Source organism: Gekko japonicus, unplaced genomic scaffold (genome assembly GCF_001447785.1).
Source record: "Gekko japonicus isolate JY-2015 unplaced genomic scaffold, Gekko_japonicus_V1.1 scaffold14, whole genome shotgun sequence".
Lineage (NCBI taxonomy): Eukaryota > Metazoa > Chordata > Lepidosauria > Squamata > Gekkonidae > Gekko > Gekko japonicus.
The window spans coordinates 651,177-667,242 of NW_015176452.1; the positions used below are offsets into that span (position 1 = coordinate 651,177).

Here is a 16,066-nt window from a genome sequence, read left to right on the forward strand (position 1 = left end):
GGCCCCTGCCTGGTGGAATGAGCTCCCGGAGGAGATCAGGGCCCTGCGGGACCTTATGCAGTTCCGCAGGGCCTGCAAGATGGAGCTCTTCCACCAGGCTTTCATGTAGGGGCCGCCACTGCTGTTGCCACCACTACCATCAACGGTGGTAAGAACATCATAGCTGGGGGTGCCCTTAAACGTAGCGCTACTAGAATGCTGCAATGAGTACTGCGGGCGAGCTCGGACCATTTTTGGATGATGATGCCACCATTTTTTAACAACTTAAGACCGCCTGATAAAATGAAACACTTTACTATTTATTATTGATTGTAATGTTATTGGATTTTATTGGATTTTATGTGATTTTATGTTCGGGCTATGCCCCTTGTAAGCTGCCCTGAGCCCGCTTGCGGGGAGGGCGGGGTAAAAATACTTAAATAAATAAATAAATAAATAAATGCAGGTCTGTACATACAGCATTTCACATATAAAGTATGTCACTTTCAAGTAGTCATTTTATGAAAAACTTGTTCCTCGGTCTCTGAATAGGAGGCACTCTCTGAAGTGGATTAGTAATTAGAAAAGGATTTTCAAAATTATAGTGAACTATCCCTCTATTGGAGCAATTTATTTGTGTTTTTTCTTTCCATTAACCCTAAAATCTTGCGCAAACTAATGTACTGGAAATACTGCATCTTAGGGTTTACTACTCAGAACACAGTTAATTCTAAACATTTTTTTTTAATTGTGCTCTTCTACAATAAATAGAGATATTCTTACTTGAATGACAGCTCAAAAACTGAACCTCCACTGTCGTTGCAAATTGCAAGAGTTGGGTCATCTGTAAACTGAACAGAACATTAATTTCTCCCTTACGAAAATGTCCACAAAACTACCAAACTGAAAACTGCCTGGTCCCTCCCAATGCTCCCTCTAACCTATGGAGTCTTGTGAGTGAAAATCCTACTTTGTAAGCTACCGGCATTAAAGTTCTGAGGGAGCGATTTGCCTACTGCATAAATTAATTTGCCCGAGCCATTCTTCCTGAGCTAAAACAAAAATGAGTAAGCCAAGGATTAAAAAAACTGTGAGCTAGCTCACACTAACTCACTTTAGAGGAAACGCTGATCCTAACCCTAATAATCCTAACCCTAATGCTAACCCTTACCCTAATAAAGGTAAAGTAAAGGTTCCCTTGCTCGAAAGCCAGTCGAATCCGACTCTAGGGTTGCGGTGCTCATCTCCGTTTCAAAGCCGAAGAGCCAGCGCTGTCCGAAGATGTTTCCGTGGTCATGTGGCCGGCATGACTAAACACCCAGGCGCATGGAACGCTGTTACCTTCCCACTGAAGTGGTACCTATTTATCTACTTGCAATTTCTTGCTTTCGAACTGCTAGGTTGGCAGAAGCTGGAACTAGAGACGGGAGCTCACCCCGTCATGCGGCACCCGGGTCTCGAACTGCTGAACTACCGACCTTCCACAGCCTACAGTTCAGTGTCTTAACCACTTGAGCCACCGCAGCTCCACTACCCTAATAACCCTAACCTTAAATCTAACCCTAACCCTAATAACTCTAATAACCCTAACCCCTAAACCAGCCCTAACCCTAATTCTAACCCTAATAACTCTAACCGTAATAACCCTTACCCTATCTGTAATCCTAATAATCCTAACCCTACTAACCCTAACTCTAACCCTAATAACCCTAATCCTTACCCTAACAACCCTAACCATAATGGTAATAACCCTAACCCTAATAACCCTAACTGTAACCCTAACTCTAATAACCCTAACCCTAACTTTAAGCCCAACCCTAATAACCCTAACTCACTTACCCTAATCCTAATAACCCTAACTCTAACCCTAACTCTAATAACCCTTGCCCTAATTCTAACCCTAATAAACCTTACCCTAACCATAACTCTAAACCTAAGCCTAACCAATGCTCCCTCTAAGCTGTAGAGTCTTGGGAGGAAAAATTCTACTTTGTGAGCTACTGGCATTAAAGTTGTGAGCGAGCGATTTGGCTACTGCATAAATAAGTTTGCCCTGGAGCCATCCTTCCTGAGCTAAGACAAAAATGTGTGAGCTGGAGGCTAATAAACTGTGAGCTAGCTCACACTAGCTCAGCTTAGAAGGAACACTGGTCCCTCCCCACAACTTTTCCCAATATTCCTCTGCTAGCCATGTCCCTTTCCTGTTTGTCAAAATAATATTATCTGCCCAATACTCTTTACTACTCCATTTCCTAAGAGCTACCAGCTCTATTCCCATTTCTTAACATCAGTAGGACGGATCCTGTATTTTTTTGTAATGGCAGAGTTTTCCTCCAATGCAAGAAGTCTTTCAAAACTAGAAGAGCTACGGGTACCTTTGGAAGGCTCCTTGCATCAGAGAAAAGCTCTGCCCCTGGTGGAATTGATCCACAAGATCCAATACAGCAACTTTCCTCTCTACTACCCTACACAATATTCAAGCACTCCTCTCTCAAAGCTAAATATCATGTAATTAAAATCCTATTCTCAGAATAACAGAAATCATACTCACATATATACATTCAGTCAGAAATACCACACACATTTTATGTTTTCTAGTAACAGGATTTTCATTTTTCAGACAGAATTCACTAAGCAGAGCAAGTGATTGTTTGTTACCTTAATGTGTAATATTGCCGTTCCTGGAGGATGAGCATCTGTTATTGATCTCAAAAGCTTCCCACTGGCTAGGTCCCACATCGTAATCTACAGGTAAATATTATCAAATTTTTAAGTACATGTTCTTATTTCTAAAGTAGGAGAGATTTGCCAAATCACCCACACATGCAATCAAGTGTAATTGAATAAATAATCTTCCCATTTCTTATGCTTTTGGGCACAGAAGGCATTTAACTTTTGGTTAATATAAAAAATGTAAAACAAAACAAAAAAACAACCCTGTGTATCTTTACCCTGTATCTTGCACAGCATTGGGGGGGGTGGGGATGGGGGTGGCTCAGTTCAGATATCTTATGCCAGATGATGGTGACCAGAAAAACCAGGAAAAACTCTGCATGCTCCCCTTCTCTTCCAGGGGCACCTATATTCCTTCTCTCTATTCACTGGCCTTATTAAACCTCTGGATAACACTTTCCACAATAGGATGTTGGAAGACAAAGTGCACCAGAAAGGGAGAAAGCCCATTCTCAAATTACCTTAGCAAACAAGAAAAAAGGACCATAGAAAATGCATACTTATCTAGCAGCCAGTGACACTTTTTTCTCAAAGTGATAATAAATAAGATCACATGACATCGTAATATTACCTCTCCTTTTGCAAAACCACACAGAAGTCTTGAACAATCATTGTTGATACTAAGAGCAGATATGGCTCCATACTGTGCTCCAACTGCAGTACTGCCCAAACAAAGCCGAAGAGCCTGGTTGGGATCTAAACAAGAGGCAAGTTTAGTTAACACTATGTATGTGAATTAACACAGATCAGCATTTCTACCCTCCCAGAACCAGTAATTCTATATATCTTGAATTGGCTCATTTCAAATGTCATATTCCAAGTCCTCCCAACCATGGCCTGGAAGTGTCAGAAATGTGTTGCATACTCTTTTTTTTTTTGCTTCTCCCATGCTGAAAGAGAGGTTTTAAAGTAGCGGTGAAAGAACCACAAGTGCAACAGAAACCAAAAAAAACACAAGGTGAAGGGATCCAGAGACAGTGTGAGAGAAAGAAAAGAAACAGGATATTGAGAGCTGTAGATAAGGGAGGGAAGGTGAGCAAATAAAATAAGTGACAAAGAAAGAGGTGGAGAGAAAAAAAATCAAACAACACTAAGTAAAGGAAGACTGCATATAGTCATCTTTGGCAATGAAACTTTGGGGGGAACCTTCCTAAGAGACGAAGAGGATGAAGCAGAGGAAAATTTAAATAAGTACTTTTTAACTCAATACGTAATTAAATTATGAATTTGCTGTCAATGGATGTAGAGTTGACAGTTGTGTAGATTGCTTTAAAATGGGAATTAGACGGATTCATGGAGCAAAAAAAATGTCAATCAATAGCTATTTGATCCTCAGGTTTGCGGTTTCGGCGCAGTGGGATCAAGGTTGGCTGCGGAGCTCTGCTCCTGCAGTCACTTGAATTGCATGGTTTGGGGAGTTTGGATATCCAATCTCCTAGGGGGGCCTCAGGAGAGGAGTCCCTGAAGCAGGCGGCTCGACAAAGAACCAGGTCCGGCAGCGGCGTGGATCTGGAGTCCTTTGTCTACCCCGAAGCACCAGCCAAAGCAATCATCATTTTGGCACCAAGCTGTGACTACTAGAATTTCAAGAACTGAAATTAAGTGTTTTCTACATTAAATGATCCCCTACGTAAAATATAAGAAGATATTCTCCAAGTAAGTCTTTCTACTCTTTTGTGAATTGCCTGCTGAAATAGTGCTTAAGGATTTAACCAGATTGTAAAAGGATTAGAAAACAAAGGGGAAAGGGGGAATTGCCCCCCCTCCTTTGACTTGGAAGAGGATCTCAAACTACACCAATGAACATCTAAAAGTGTCTATAAGAGGGAAGATTTTCGACTGTGCTGACCCCCACTGATTTAACTGGTTGCAAACTGAAAAAAGAATGATTTAAAGACGACAGTAACTTTATAATGAATTTATTTGGACTATATGGAAATTAAATTGGATTCAGATAAGGATTACTATTGGAAAGAGACTTAAATATTGGAGCCAATTTGGATTTCTAGCAACAAATTTTGGGAGCTCAGTGATCTGGCTAAGCTGTTTTGTAGGAACAATGCCTGCTTTGCAAATGATAATGGAGACATTAACAGACATTTTTAATTTAGCCATGTTGCCAGTACAACGCAATTTGTATTTGCTTTCCTTCCAGTTTTACCAAACAGAAAATCTACCGAAACAATCACCAAATGAAGCACAAAGGTGGAGTTTCCGGTGACTGCGAGACTGCGCAGTCAGACCGAAATAGCCTCCGTGTCTGTGCTCCAAAAAACGCTTTAAAAAAGATCAATTGAGGACTTTAAAGATAAAAACTGCTTGCTGAAAGGAATGGGGAGGCCAAGAGGAGGGAAAGGAGCCAAGAAAAACACCAAGGAGTCTCAACAAACTGAGAGAAATACGCAAACCTCGGAGGAGGATTCCCCTCCCCCACTGGAAGCAGACTCAGATGGAGAAGCTGCTAATCGACAGGGCAAAAGAAAACGTGAGGATTCTATTACAAAAAAAGATATACAGACTATGTTTGCAGAAATGAAAAAAGAACTCAAAAAAAACATTACTCCAATCCACCAAAAACTTGATGCTATGAATCTGAACTTAACAGACTTGAGGGAAAAAAACAGACAAGGCATTGATGGAGACTGCAAAAAATATGAAGGATATAGAACACCTAAGGACTTTTGAGACATGGAGCAAGTCCAAAATCATACTTCTGGATACAAAAGCCCGTGAAAGAAAAATCAAACTCAGGGGAATTTCCCCAAATTTTGCTACAGATAAAGACCTCACGAGCTCTTTAAATGAATGGCTCCAAAAACTATTGCAACTGCCGGCTGCACCAATTTGTCAAGCTTATCGACTGAATCCACCGCAATTAGGCTCTCCCACTCTCATTCCTGACATACTGGCTGAGTTGACAGATATTAAAGTAAAGAAAATTGTGTTAGAAGCTGCAAGGATGAACAACGGACTTCAACTGGAGGACACTCGGGCTCAAGTGTTTCAAGACTTGCCACCAGAGATTTTAACAGCACGACGGAACCTGAAATCAATCACTCAACGTCTGGCAGAAAAACACATCCGTTATCGCTGGCTTCCAGTAGGACATTTACATATAAATCATAAAAACAGAATCTTCACTGTCCACGACGTCAAGTCTGGAGAAGAAATGTTTTTTGTTGTTGTTTTTTTGAAAATTTATTTTCCAAGTTTTTCACCTTTACAATCCATAAGATCTGTACACAAATATTCAAAATTAGGTCATATATACATCTCCAAAAATAAAAAGACTTTCAGTTCCAAAATAAATTTCCTAGCGTTTAACTAACAATTTATATTTTTTGTTTATGTTTAAGCCGGTCGTATATGGTCTTCCATCTTTTCCAAAAAACTTTTTCTGATTTGTTGTTCAATTCCAAACTCAGTTTATCCATTTCCGCAATATCCAAAATCTTATGTTTAAGTTCTTTAATAGATGGTATATTTCTTGATTTCCATCGCCTTGCTATCAATATTCTTGCTGCTGTCAGAATGTATATTATTATTATTTTGGGGTTTTTAGCAATTTTTTCCGGGGTCCAATGCCACCTGTAAAACATTTTGTAAATATTTTCTTTGTAAGGGGTTGCTTTCATATATTTTATTGATCTCCACAATTTGTTCCATTGTTCTGCCTTTAGGGTAATCCCTATCTCTTTATTCCAAGTTAACATTGGCTTTTTAATATCTTCTTTCTCTAGTTTTTCCTCCAATAGTTTGGCGTATAATTTCTGAATTAATTTGTCGCTGGAGGAGAGCCAAATTTTATCTATTTCATTCTGATTAGTATAGAAACCTACTTTTTTATCTATCATATATCTTGTATTGATTATATTTCGATCCCACCAAGTTAAATTTATATTTTGTTTCTTTAGTGAGTCCTCTCTTTTTAGTTCCATTTTTTCATTTAAGAGGCTACCATATGTTACTTTAGATTCTTCTGTCCTTACCGAGGGTTTTATAAAGGCTTCTAGTGGAGAAATCCATAAAGGCGTCTTGCTATAGAACTTATGTTTTATGATGTTCCAGGCTTTCATTAAGGCTGTTCTTAAGATGGTTTGTATGGAAACAGGAGTGGATTTTGTCCTTTCCATACCACATGTATGCATGCCATCCCATTGGAAGGTCTGCTCCTTCCAATGCTAGGGTTCTTTCATCTTTTAATTCAACCCATTCTTTAATTCACGTCATTGCAGCTGAGAGATAGTAAAACTGCCAATTAGGCAATGCAAATCCCCCCCTCGTTTTGCTATCCTATAGGTATTTAGTTTTAATTCTCTGTCTTTTAGATTGCCAAACAAATTTGTTTGTTATTTTTTCTAGGTCTTTAAAAAACTCATAATTTTATAGAATGGGTAGATTTTGTGCTAGAAACAAGACCCTTGGTAGTATGTTCATTTTTATAGTCGCTATCCTTCCCATTAAGGAAATATGTTTTTGTTCCCAAATTTTCAAATCTGTACTAATTTTTTTTAGTAATTTTTGATAATTATTTTCGAACAGTTTTGCAGTGTTATCTGACAGCCAAATACCTAAGTATTTGGCTTTATGCACTACTTCCATTTCGGAAATTCCTTTTAGCCTTTCTATCAGTTTTGGGGGGCAGTTTTTAGCTATTATTTTGGTTTTTTGAATATTAATTCTGAATCCTGCTAGTTGTCCAAATTCTTTTATATCTTTTATTAAAATTGGCAAAGAATGCTCTGGATCTTCTAATACAAATATTAAATCATCGGCAAAGGCCTGTACCTTAATTTCTTCCCCTTTCACTCTCAAGCCTCTTATCATTGCATTAGATCTGATTTTATCAATTAATGACTCAATAATAAATACAAATAATAATGGGGAGAGAGGGCATCCTTGTCTTGTGCCTTTCTGGATTTGGATATATTGAGATATCTCGCCGTTTATTAATATTCTAGCACTTTGTTTGTTGTACATAGCTTTTATCATTGCGTAAAAGTTCGCCCCACAATTCCATAACTCTAATTTTTTAAACATAAACGCCCAGTTTATATTATCGAATGCTTTCTCTGCATCTAAGAGAATTAAAGCCAGTTGCCTCCCAGGTTGCATTTCATAATATTCTAATACGTTAATTATATTTCTTACATTGTTTTGTATCTTTCTCTTAGGCAAAAATCCTGATTGATCCATATGGATTACTTCTGAAAGCACTCTTTTCATTCTATTGGCCAATATCTTGGCAAAGATTTTATAGTCTGTATTTAATAGAGAGATAGGCCTGTAGTTCTTTACATGTTCCTCATCAGAGTTTGGTTTGTGAATCAAAGTGATCAACGCCTCACTCCAAGAGGCGGGAATCCTCTTTGACTGGGGTATATTATTAAGTAGCTCTTTGTAGGGATTTACTAATTGCTCCTCGAATATCTGATAGAATTCTGTTGGAATCCCGTCCGGGCCTGGCGACTTCTTTTTTCCCCCATTTTTAATTGCTTCTATTATATCACTAATTTCAATAGGGTTATTTAATATATCCATCTGCTCATTATTAAATTTCCCTTTTTCGGTTTTTCCCTGATAATCTTGTATTTCATCCTCTCTTACTTCTTCTTTTTTATATAAATTCCCATAGAAATCCCGGACTATCTCTTCTAAGTCTTTTTGTGATGTCATTTCTTTCCCTGCCTTATTTTTAAGTCTTTTTATAAGTCTTTTTTCCTTTTCTTTTTTTAATTTATAGGCGAGCCATCTTGTAGGCTTATTGGCATTATCGAAATAGTATAATTTTGCTCTTTCTATTTTCATTGCTGTCTCTTTGGTTAGAAGTAGGTTAAGCTGGTGTTGTAACTTTTTTATCCTATTTCTTACATTTTTGAAATCTTTGGGTGATTTTATAGTTCTAGTTTCTTCTTTTTGTATTTCCCTAGTTAAGGTCTCAAATATTTTATTCTCTTGTTTTTTTCCCCATGCCCCCTGATTTATCCACCATCCTCTTATAAACGCTTTGAATGCGTCCCAGATTATTTCTATAGGGGTGTCTTGGGTGGTATTTTTGTTAAAAAAACTCTTTTATTAAATTTTGGGTTTTCCCTACAATCTCTTTATCTTTCAATAGACTCAAATTCATTGTCCATCTTGGTTTCCTGACATTTACTTTAATTTTTAAAATTATTGGATTGTGATCCGCAAATGTGCTTGGTAGTATTTGAATCTCATCTATACTTTTAACAAGGTCTATCGACACCCAAGCCATGTCAATTCTTGACCAGGCATTATGTCGTGTTGAATAGAAAGTATATTCTTTTTTATCTATATTTTTAGTTCTCCATATGTCTATTAATGATAGTTCTTCCGCCAATTCTAAGAAGGTTTTAGGTAAATTATTGCTTGATTTTGTGGTTTTGGATTTAATACTTTTCCTATCTATGTTTGGGTCAAATACCGAATTATAGTCACCTATTATACAAATTTCCTCAAAATTTGTCCCCATCAATTTTTCTTGCAGTTGTTTAAAAAAAGGTGATTGATTTTGATTGGGTGCATATATGTTTAGGATTAGGGTTCTCTTTCCTTGTCTTTCAATTGAAACAGCCAGTCCTCTTCCCTCTTCTATAACAAATTCTAATTTGGGTTGTAGGTAGTCTTTTACATACACAGCTACTCCTTTCTTTCTTTTTTTTTACTATCTGATGCTGTATATACCTTCCCTAGTTTTGGTTGCTTTAAATATTTTTCTTGTTCTTTTTTTATATGAGTTTCTTGAATACATATGACGTCTAGATTAAGTTTTATCATTTGGTGAAATATTCTTCTTCTTTTATTTGGGCCATTTAACCCATTAACATTCACTGATAATAGCCTAATCGTCTGCAACTTCTCCATCTTCTTTATGGAGAAGAAATGTTAAGAGCCTTAGAAAATGAAGTTATATAATAAACTCTAACAGGGATGGACTTCAAGTCTTATATATAAAAACCCTCAAGAGCCTCTGAAAAAATATTTGCTGGAACCCTCAAGAGAGAGAGAAAAATAGATTTAATTTCAGATAATTTGTTTTAGTATTACTGTTTTTTAAATATATTGATATCATGGTATAATAGGAGCACGGCGGGTAAGGCATTCGGGAGGGACTCCCCTATTACCTCCCATAGGGCGGGGTCCTAGGGAATGACCCCCTTTGGAATTTTCCAAAGACCCACAGGGAGGTGGCAACCTCCAAGGACTCCACCAAGAAGGTTAAAAATTTTGTGGCCGTTGTTTTAGTTTTTCACTAAGAGTAATTAAAAGGCATAAAATAATATAGTTAAGATACATGAGAAACAGCTTGGGATAAATTTAAAAAATCTCTTTATTAATTATGTATTATTTGGGCACCATGAAGGTTAAAATTCTGTTGCCGTTGTTTTATTTTTCTATTTAAGAGTACTGAAAAGGCATAAAATACTACAGCTAGGATATATGAGAAACAGCTTGGGATAATTCTAATTATCACTTTATTAATTATGTATTATTTGCTTAGGAGTTTAAGGAGAAGATAAAAAATAGTTTTTCAAGCAACCACCGGTAATGACGGGGAAAAATCTTTTTGTTTTCAATACTTATAATGTAAGCAGGCATTGCCAGTGATACTGTGTATAATATGACCTAATAATTTGTATAGTATTCCAAAATGTATGATTCATGTTGCAATCATGCTACATGGAAAATAATAAAATATCTATTTTTTAAAAAAATGAAGCACAAAATCCGAGGGAGCAATCGAGACTGGAAGAAATGGAAATATCAGTGATTTAACTGTTTAAAGTGAAAATGTGGAAAATAGTTGCCTACGTGCCTGAAGATGTTAAGGTGGAACGGAAGATAATTTTAAGAATGACTAATACATTCCTTATGGATATTGCAAAAAACCAAGGGAAGATCTCTACTTTCATACTGAAATTCTACGGGAACAGTTCTCAACTACAGAAAATAAAAGCATATCTGCCTGTAAGGAAAGTGTTGCAAGTTCTTTTGGATACTGCAGACGAGGAGGGAGAGATCTCTACTCCCACACGGAAATTCTACAGGAACAACCCTCAACTGCAGATAATAAAATGGTGGAACTCAAGAAAGGGGGGGGGAATGGGCAGGAGGAATTGTTACTTAAGGTGGAATGGTTACAGCAGAGCAAATGATATTTTAAATGATACTTAAAATAGAATTTAAGGAGATTTAATGAGATTCAAGGATATAAAACATAAGAGAAATTGTGATTAAAAATAAATGTTGAATTATAGGTTGGGGGAGACTTGTCTTGGCAGTAGTATGTGCAAAAAGGATCTAGGGGTCTCAGTAAACCATACACTGAACATGAGTCAGCAGTATGCTGCAGTAGATAAAAAGGCAAATGCTATTTTGGGCTGTACCAACAGAACTATAGTGTCCAGATCACACAAAGTGATGTTATCACTTTGCTCTGGTTAGACCTCACCTAGAGTATTGTGTTCAGTTTTGGGCACCACAATTTAAGAAGGATACAGACAACGTGTCCAGATGAGAGCAACAAAGATGGTGAGGGGTCTGGTGACCAAGTCCTATGAGGAAAGGCTGAAGGAGCTGGGTATGTTTAGCCTGGAGAGGAGATGACTGAGAGGTGATATGATAACCACCTTCAAGTACTTGAAGGGCTGTCCATTAGAGGATGGTACAGAGTTGTTTTCTGTTGCCCCAGAAGGTCGGACCAGAACCAGCGGGTTGAAATTAAACAGAAGAGTTCAGCTACATGTTAGGAAGAACTTCCTAACAGTTAGAGAGGTTCCTCAGTGGAACAGGCTTCCTCGGGAGGTGGTGGGCTCTCCTTCTTTGGAGGTTTTCAAACAGAGGCTAGATGGCCATCTGACAGCAATGCGGATTCTGTGAACTTAGGCAGATCATGAGAGGGAGGGCAGGAAGGGTTGCCTCAGTGCTTAGTTCTTGTGGCCCTTTCTTACACGCCCAGGGAAATGCTGACTGGCATGTTGGAATCAGGACGCAAGTTTTCTCCAGGCCAGTTTGACTGGAGATCCTGGATACTTTTTGTCATCTTTTGAGTGTGGAACAGCAGTTACTGGGTGTGTGGAGGGGGATGTATTTGTGAATTTCCTGCCTTGGACTAGATGCGGTTGGACTAGATGACCCTGGAGGTACCTTGCAAGTCTATGATTCTGTGATTCATTACATCTGCTTAACAATAGGGCCTTGCCATAAGCCACTGTGCACTCATGAACATATGGAGCTTGAATTACAAATCATTTCAGAACATCATTGTAGCACACTTTCAAATTTGGAACTGTTCATGCAGATTACATGCACAATGCAGCAGTACTATACCTTTGCCTTTTCAGTCCATGAGGGAAACAAAGTCAAGAGAGAGAAAAAGTCAGAAGTCAATATGGAAGAAATAAGAGGAGACAGAAATAACAAACAGGTTGGGTTGGGTACAAGCAGCTTTTCCATTGTCCAAAAGAGAATAAGCCCCTTGAAACAACCAAAAAGACTATGCTGAGGATCCTGGGACTGGCATGGACAAAGGTCATGCAAAATGAGAGCTCTAGTAAGGACACCAAGTAGGTAGGAAAGAGTAAAAAGCTGACTGGATCCAACCCAGTGTTATTTCCTACAGCAACATGCCAATACGCTTCTGCTTTGGGTTGTACATATAATTTTTTAAAAACAGAAGACAAAACTAGCACATCCTGGATCACAACATTCTTTAAATGCCATAGATAAAGCCTTTTATAATACATAAAGCCTGCAAGCCAATGTGATATTAAATAAGTAGTTGAAACAGTTACAAAGGTTAGTTACTTGTAGTAGTTCCTATTAAGTCTACAGTACAACTCGACCAGTTAGAGGAGTTTTATATAGCAAGATATAATTTATATACCCTAGTATACCCATATGAAACATATCATAGAAAATAAATTCCAAATCATTCTTAATCCTGAAGCAACTCAAGGAATATTTGTATTTACCAAATATCAGTGCTAGCCCATGAGATGTTCCCACTGCTATGAGACTTGATGCTGCCTAAAGTAAACAAGAAAGGATTCAGAAGTGTTAGATGCTTGAAAGCCACAAGAACAATACCTAAATACAAGAAATGGGTACCAATATTGGGTCAACACAATATGAATCAGCAAGAGATGAAACTGAGATTAATAAATCTAAAATAGGTAAGCTTGCAAAGCAGCCAAGTCACAGAAACCTGCTCCAGTTGACACTGAGGGATTAAAGATTATTCCACAAAGAACAACACAAACTGACTGTAGTGATCTTATAACTGGAACACATAACTGGATCATCACTACTCAGGCACATGCTAGAGCTGCATCAAGGCTTTTTGGTTTTTATTAAAAGTTCTCTGAATATTGTTTGCAACAGGTTACTTAGGCCATACTAATTGTATTCAATACTTTGAATGCAGTTTAGTTCCATGTTCTACTCACTCTATACCAAAAGAAATAAAATAGCTCTGCAGGGAAATACGACACACAATATACAACACAATTAGATAGAGTCAGAGCACTGAACCAAGCATTTGGAAATTAGAACAAACATGAATAATCAGCACAAGATATCCTCAAACAAACTTACTATTGCAGTGGGTGTGCCAGCATCCACTTTGGCCTGGAAGACAGTATATATTACAAAATCCATTAATACTTCAATGAAGTACAAATAGGAGTTGGTTAGATTTTCTAAAATTTGTACTAAAAGGTCATCCACATGCCCAATATAGTGAGAGCCTTCTCAAATTGCTGTTTTAAGTCCATCTTTGGGCTAAGTCCTTGTCTTGTTCATCTTCTTTTACAAACAGCTCTCATTAACAAAAAGTTCGACTCAAACACGCTCTTAAGTCTCATTTAAGGACTGAGAGAACCCATCTGGCTATGACTGGATACTCAAGAGTGGATTTCACTTTGCCCATGACCTGAAAATATCCCAAATACAAAGCTGCAGAGGCATGGAATAACAGGGCCCAGGAGGACAAGAAAACAATAAACTAGGGTTTAGGGATTCAGAATCAAACTTGTTCTTCCCTTTGTTCAACACTGTCTATTAAAAGCAACCCAGGTCTGCTCCAAGAATCATTTTTTGTCAGGGTTCTCAAAGTAGTAGGAACTCATCTGGGCCACTGTGAACAAGGTTTTCAAGTGCATAGCAATATTCATAGTGTAACTGGCACAATGATCTTGCTAATACGTTTTACAGAGACTAATTAGATCCTTCCTAATGAAATAAGAAGTTTCCTGTTTTAGCCTCAGCATCACACTGAATGTTCAGTGCAACCCTGTAACTCTTCCTTTGCACTGCTTTCAGTAAGACATACATTAGCATAACTAGACTTTATAAAGGAGAAGCAGCTAAACCTGAATAGCATACCTTCACTTTTCACACCCAAGGATTCTCTTCCAATGGTTGCAAGTAGTGACTAACACCAAAACTAGCTGCTGTAGCTAAAACATTTAGAAGAGCATATGACAGCCTAAGAAATCAGGTAACTGAACCATTAAGCTCAAAACTGTCTGTTCCACGTGAAATAGCTCTCCAAAGTTTTAGATACAGGTCTTTCCTACCCCCAATACCAGCGATACTTTAGCTGTAGATGGCTGGGACCTTGTGCATGTAAAGCATATGCTGTACAACTGAGCTACTGCCCCTCCCAAAACATATATGGCTATGTTGTCTAATTGTCACAGACACAACTCAAAAAGAATTGAAAAAAGGAGCTTACTGCCGCAGATGCTATTTGTGCAGAAATGCCTTTCAAAAGTGACAGCCGTATAACTGAGCCATGGATAGAGAAAGAATCATGAAGCTTCTTCTTCCTTTATAAAGTAAGAAAAAATAAATTGGAATATAATCGTACCTCATTCTACATGTGTAGCTAACCAAATAAGATGCTACATGCCCAATATTTTGATAGAGAGCTATCAAACTTCTTTGCAAGCATACAAACAGGACAAAGGAATGGAAACACCTAGCAAAAATCCGCATCTTATTTAAACAAACTCCTTTGTTCAGCCAAAGAGAAATGCCCAAGTAATTGCAGGAACACCATTTCAGATTTACATCCAAGCACTGAGGCACCAGGCTAATGGAAAGTGTGCAAGAGGCCTTACCATACCATACTTTGAGGGTGCCATATTGCTTTTTGCCTAAATATTAAATATACAGAAGAAAGTTTAATGAAATAAAAAGAAACCTTTCTATCAATCGATTAAGACATTTAGAACAAAGATTCAATGAGCACACAAAAGTATAATTGCGCAGATGTTTTTTATATTTTTACATGCGCTGCCTTGGAAACTGTGATCAGGTGGACAGGTGGCATAAAAATGTTTAAAATATATAAAACAAATAAAAGCTGTATTTTATTTGAGTAATTAGATCAGTCTCTTGCATGGATGAATCCTAATATTTTTCAGTTATTAACTTGGAGGTTCCCTGAAATCTTGGCCACTTGATAAATGACTGATCTGGAGTGTAGGTCAGATCACCCCTTGCCAACAGGCAAACCCAGGACTTTGGTGAAGCGCAAAAATTGTAAAAGGCAACACTACAGCTTAACCACTCAAAGCATCAAGATAATGAAAAAGCAGCTCATGGAGCCCTCCTACAGTCCTAAACTCATAAATATATTACTTAAAGACAGAAGAGATCTGTGCATAATCCCTGAACTATCCCAAGTAGTTTCTCTTATCCATCCGGCTTTGCCCACTTCAAACAATAAATAAAAGATCTAAATTTCTCTTATCATTGGCAATCATCTGATCCATAGATTTCAGGACATACTCATCAATCTTCAAAAGGATTGCTCTCTTAAGCCTATATCACAAAACTGCTCTATAATGGTTTTTGCCAGTTTGGTTACCTTTTCAAGTGGGTCCTATCCCCACTGTCGGAGCTAGCAACAGAAGAGGTATCATATGAGTGGGTGTCAATATTGTCAACATTCAGAAGACAAGGATCTTCAAGAACAAAAGGCTCTTCTTCATCATCTGTCTGAGAGAGAAAATATATAGCTCGTTAATCACTCCATTACATGTTAAGCTACTTACAGCAGCTAGTATTGCCACAATTTATTACCTACAGGTTAAACATGGTGGTTGATGTAGGGCAGAAGACAGTTGTGGCTTACAAAGACCTCTCAAGTCTTCATAAAATAGAAGTGCCGCCTGATGTGTACAGAATCCCACACAGAAACAAACAAACAAAAAAGCATGCAATGCTGATTCACAACTTAGCTTTTAGCACTTTTAATAAAGACATAATCTCCTTAGCTAGGGCAGTCTGAGAGCAGCTGTATGTGGGTTTGTGATTGATTTGG

The 16,066-nt window shown here is 37.8% G+C and overlaps 1 protein-coding gene across 1 annotated transcript in view; it reads right to left on the bottom strand.

The window, feature by feature from the left end:
* The window catches only part of VPS8 (VPS8, CORVET complex subunit), a 120,764-nt gene that overhangs the window by 99,992 nt on the left and 4,706 nt on the right, over positions 1-16,066 (bottom strand). Inside the window, exons 4-10 of the mRNA XM_015426819.1 lie at positions 15,611-15,741; positions 14,471-14,564; positions 13,330-13,362; positions 12,708-12,762; positions 3,284-3,408; positions 2,638-2,724; positions 763-830 (exon numbers count right to left, since the gene is read on the bottom strand). Of these exons, the coding sequence (XP_015282305.1) occupies positions 763-830; positions 2,638-2,724; positions 3,284-3,408; positions 12,708-12,762; positions 13,330-13,362; positions 14,471-14,564; positions 15,611-15,741 (593 nt within the window). The remainder of the gene's footprint in view (positions 1-762; positions 831-2,637; positions 2,725-3,283; positions 3,409-12,707; positions 12,763-13,329; positions 13,363-14,470; positions 14,565-15,610; positions 15,742-16,066) is intronic.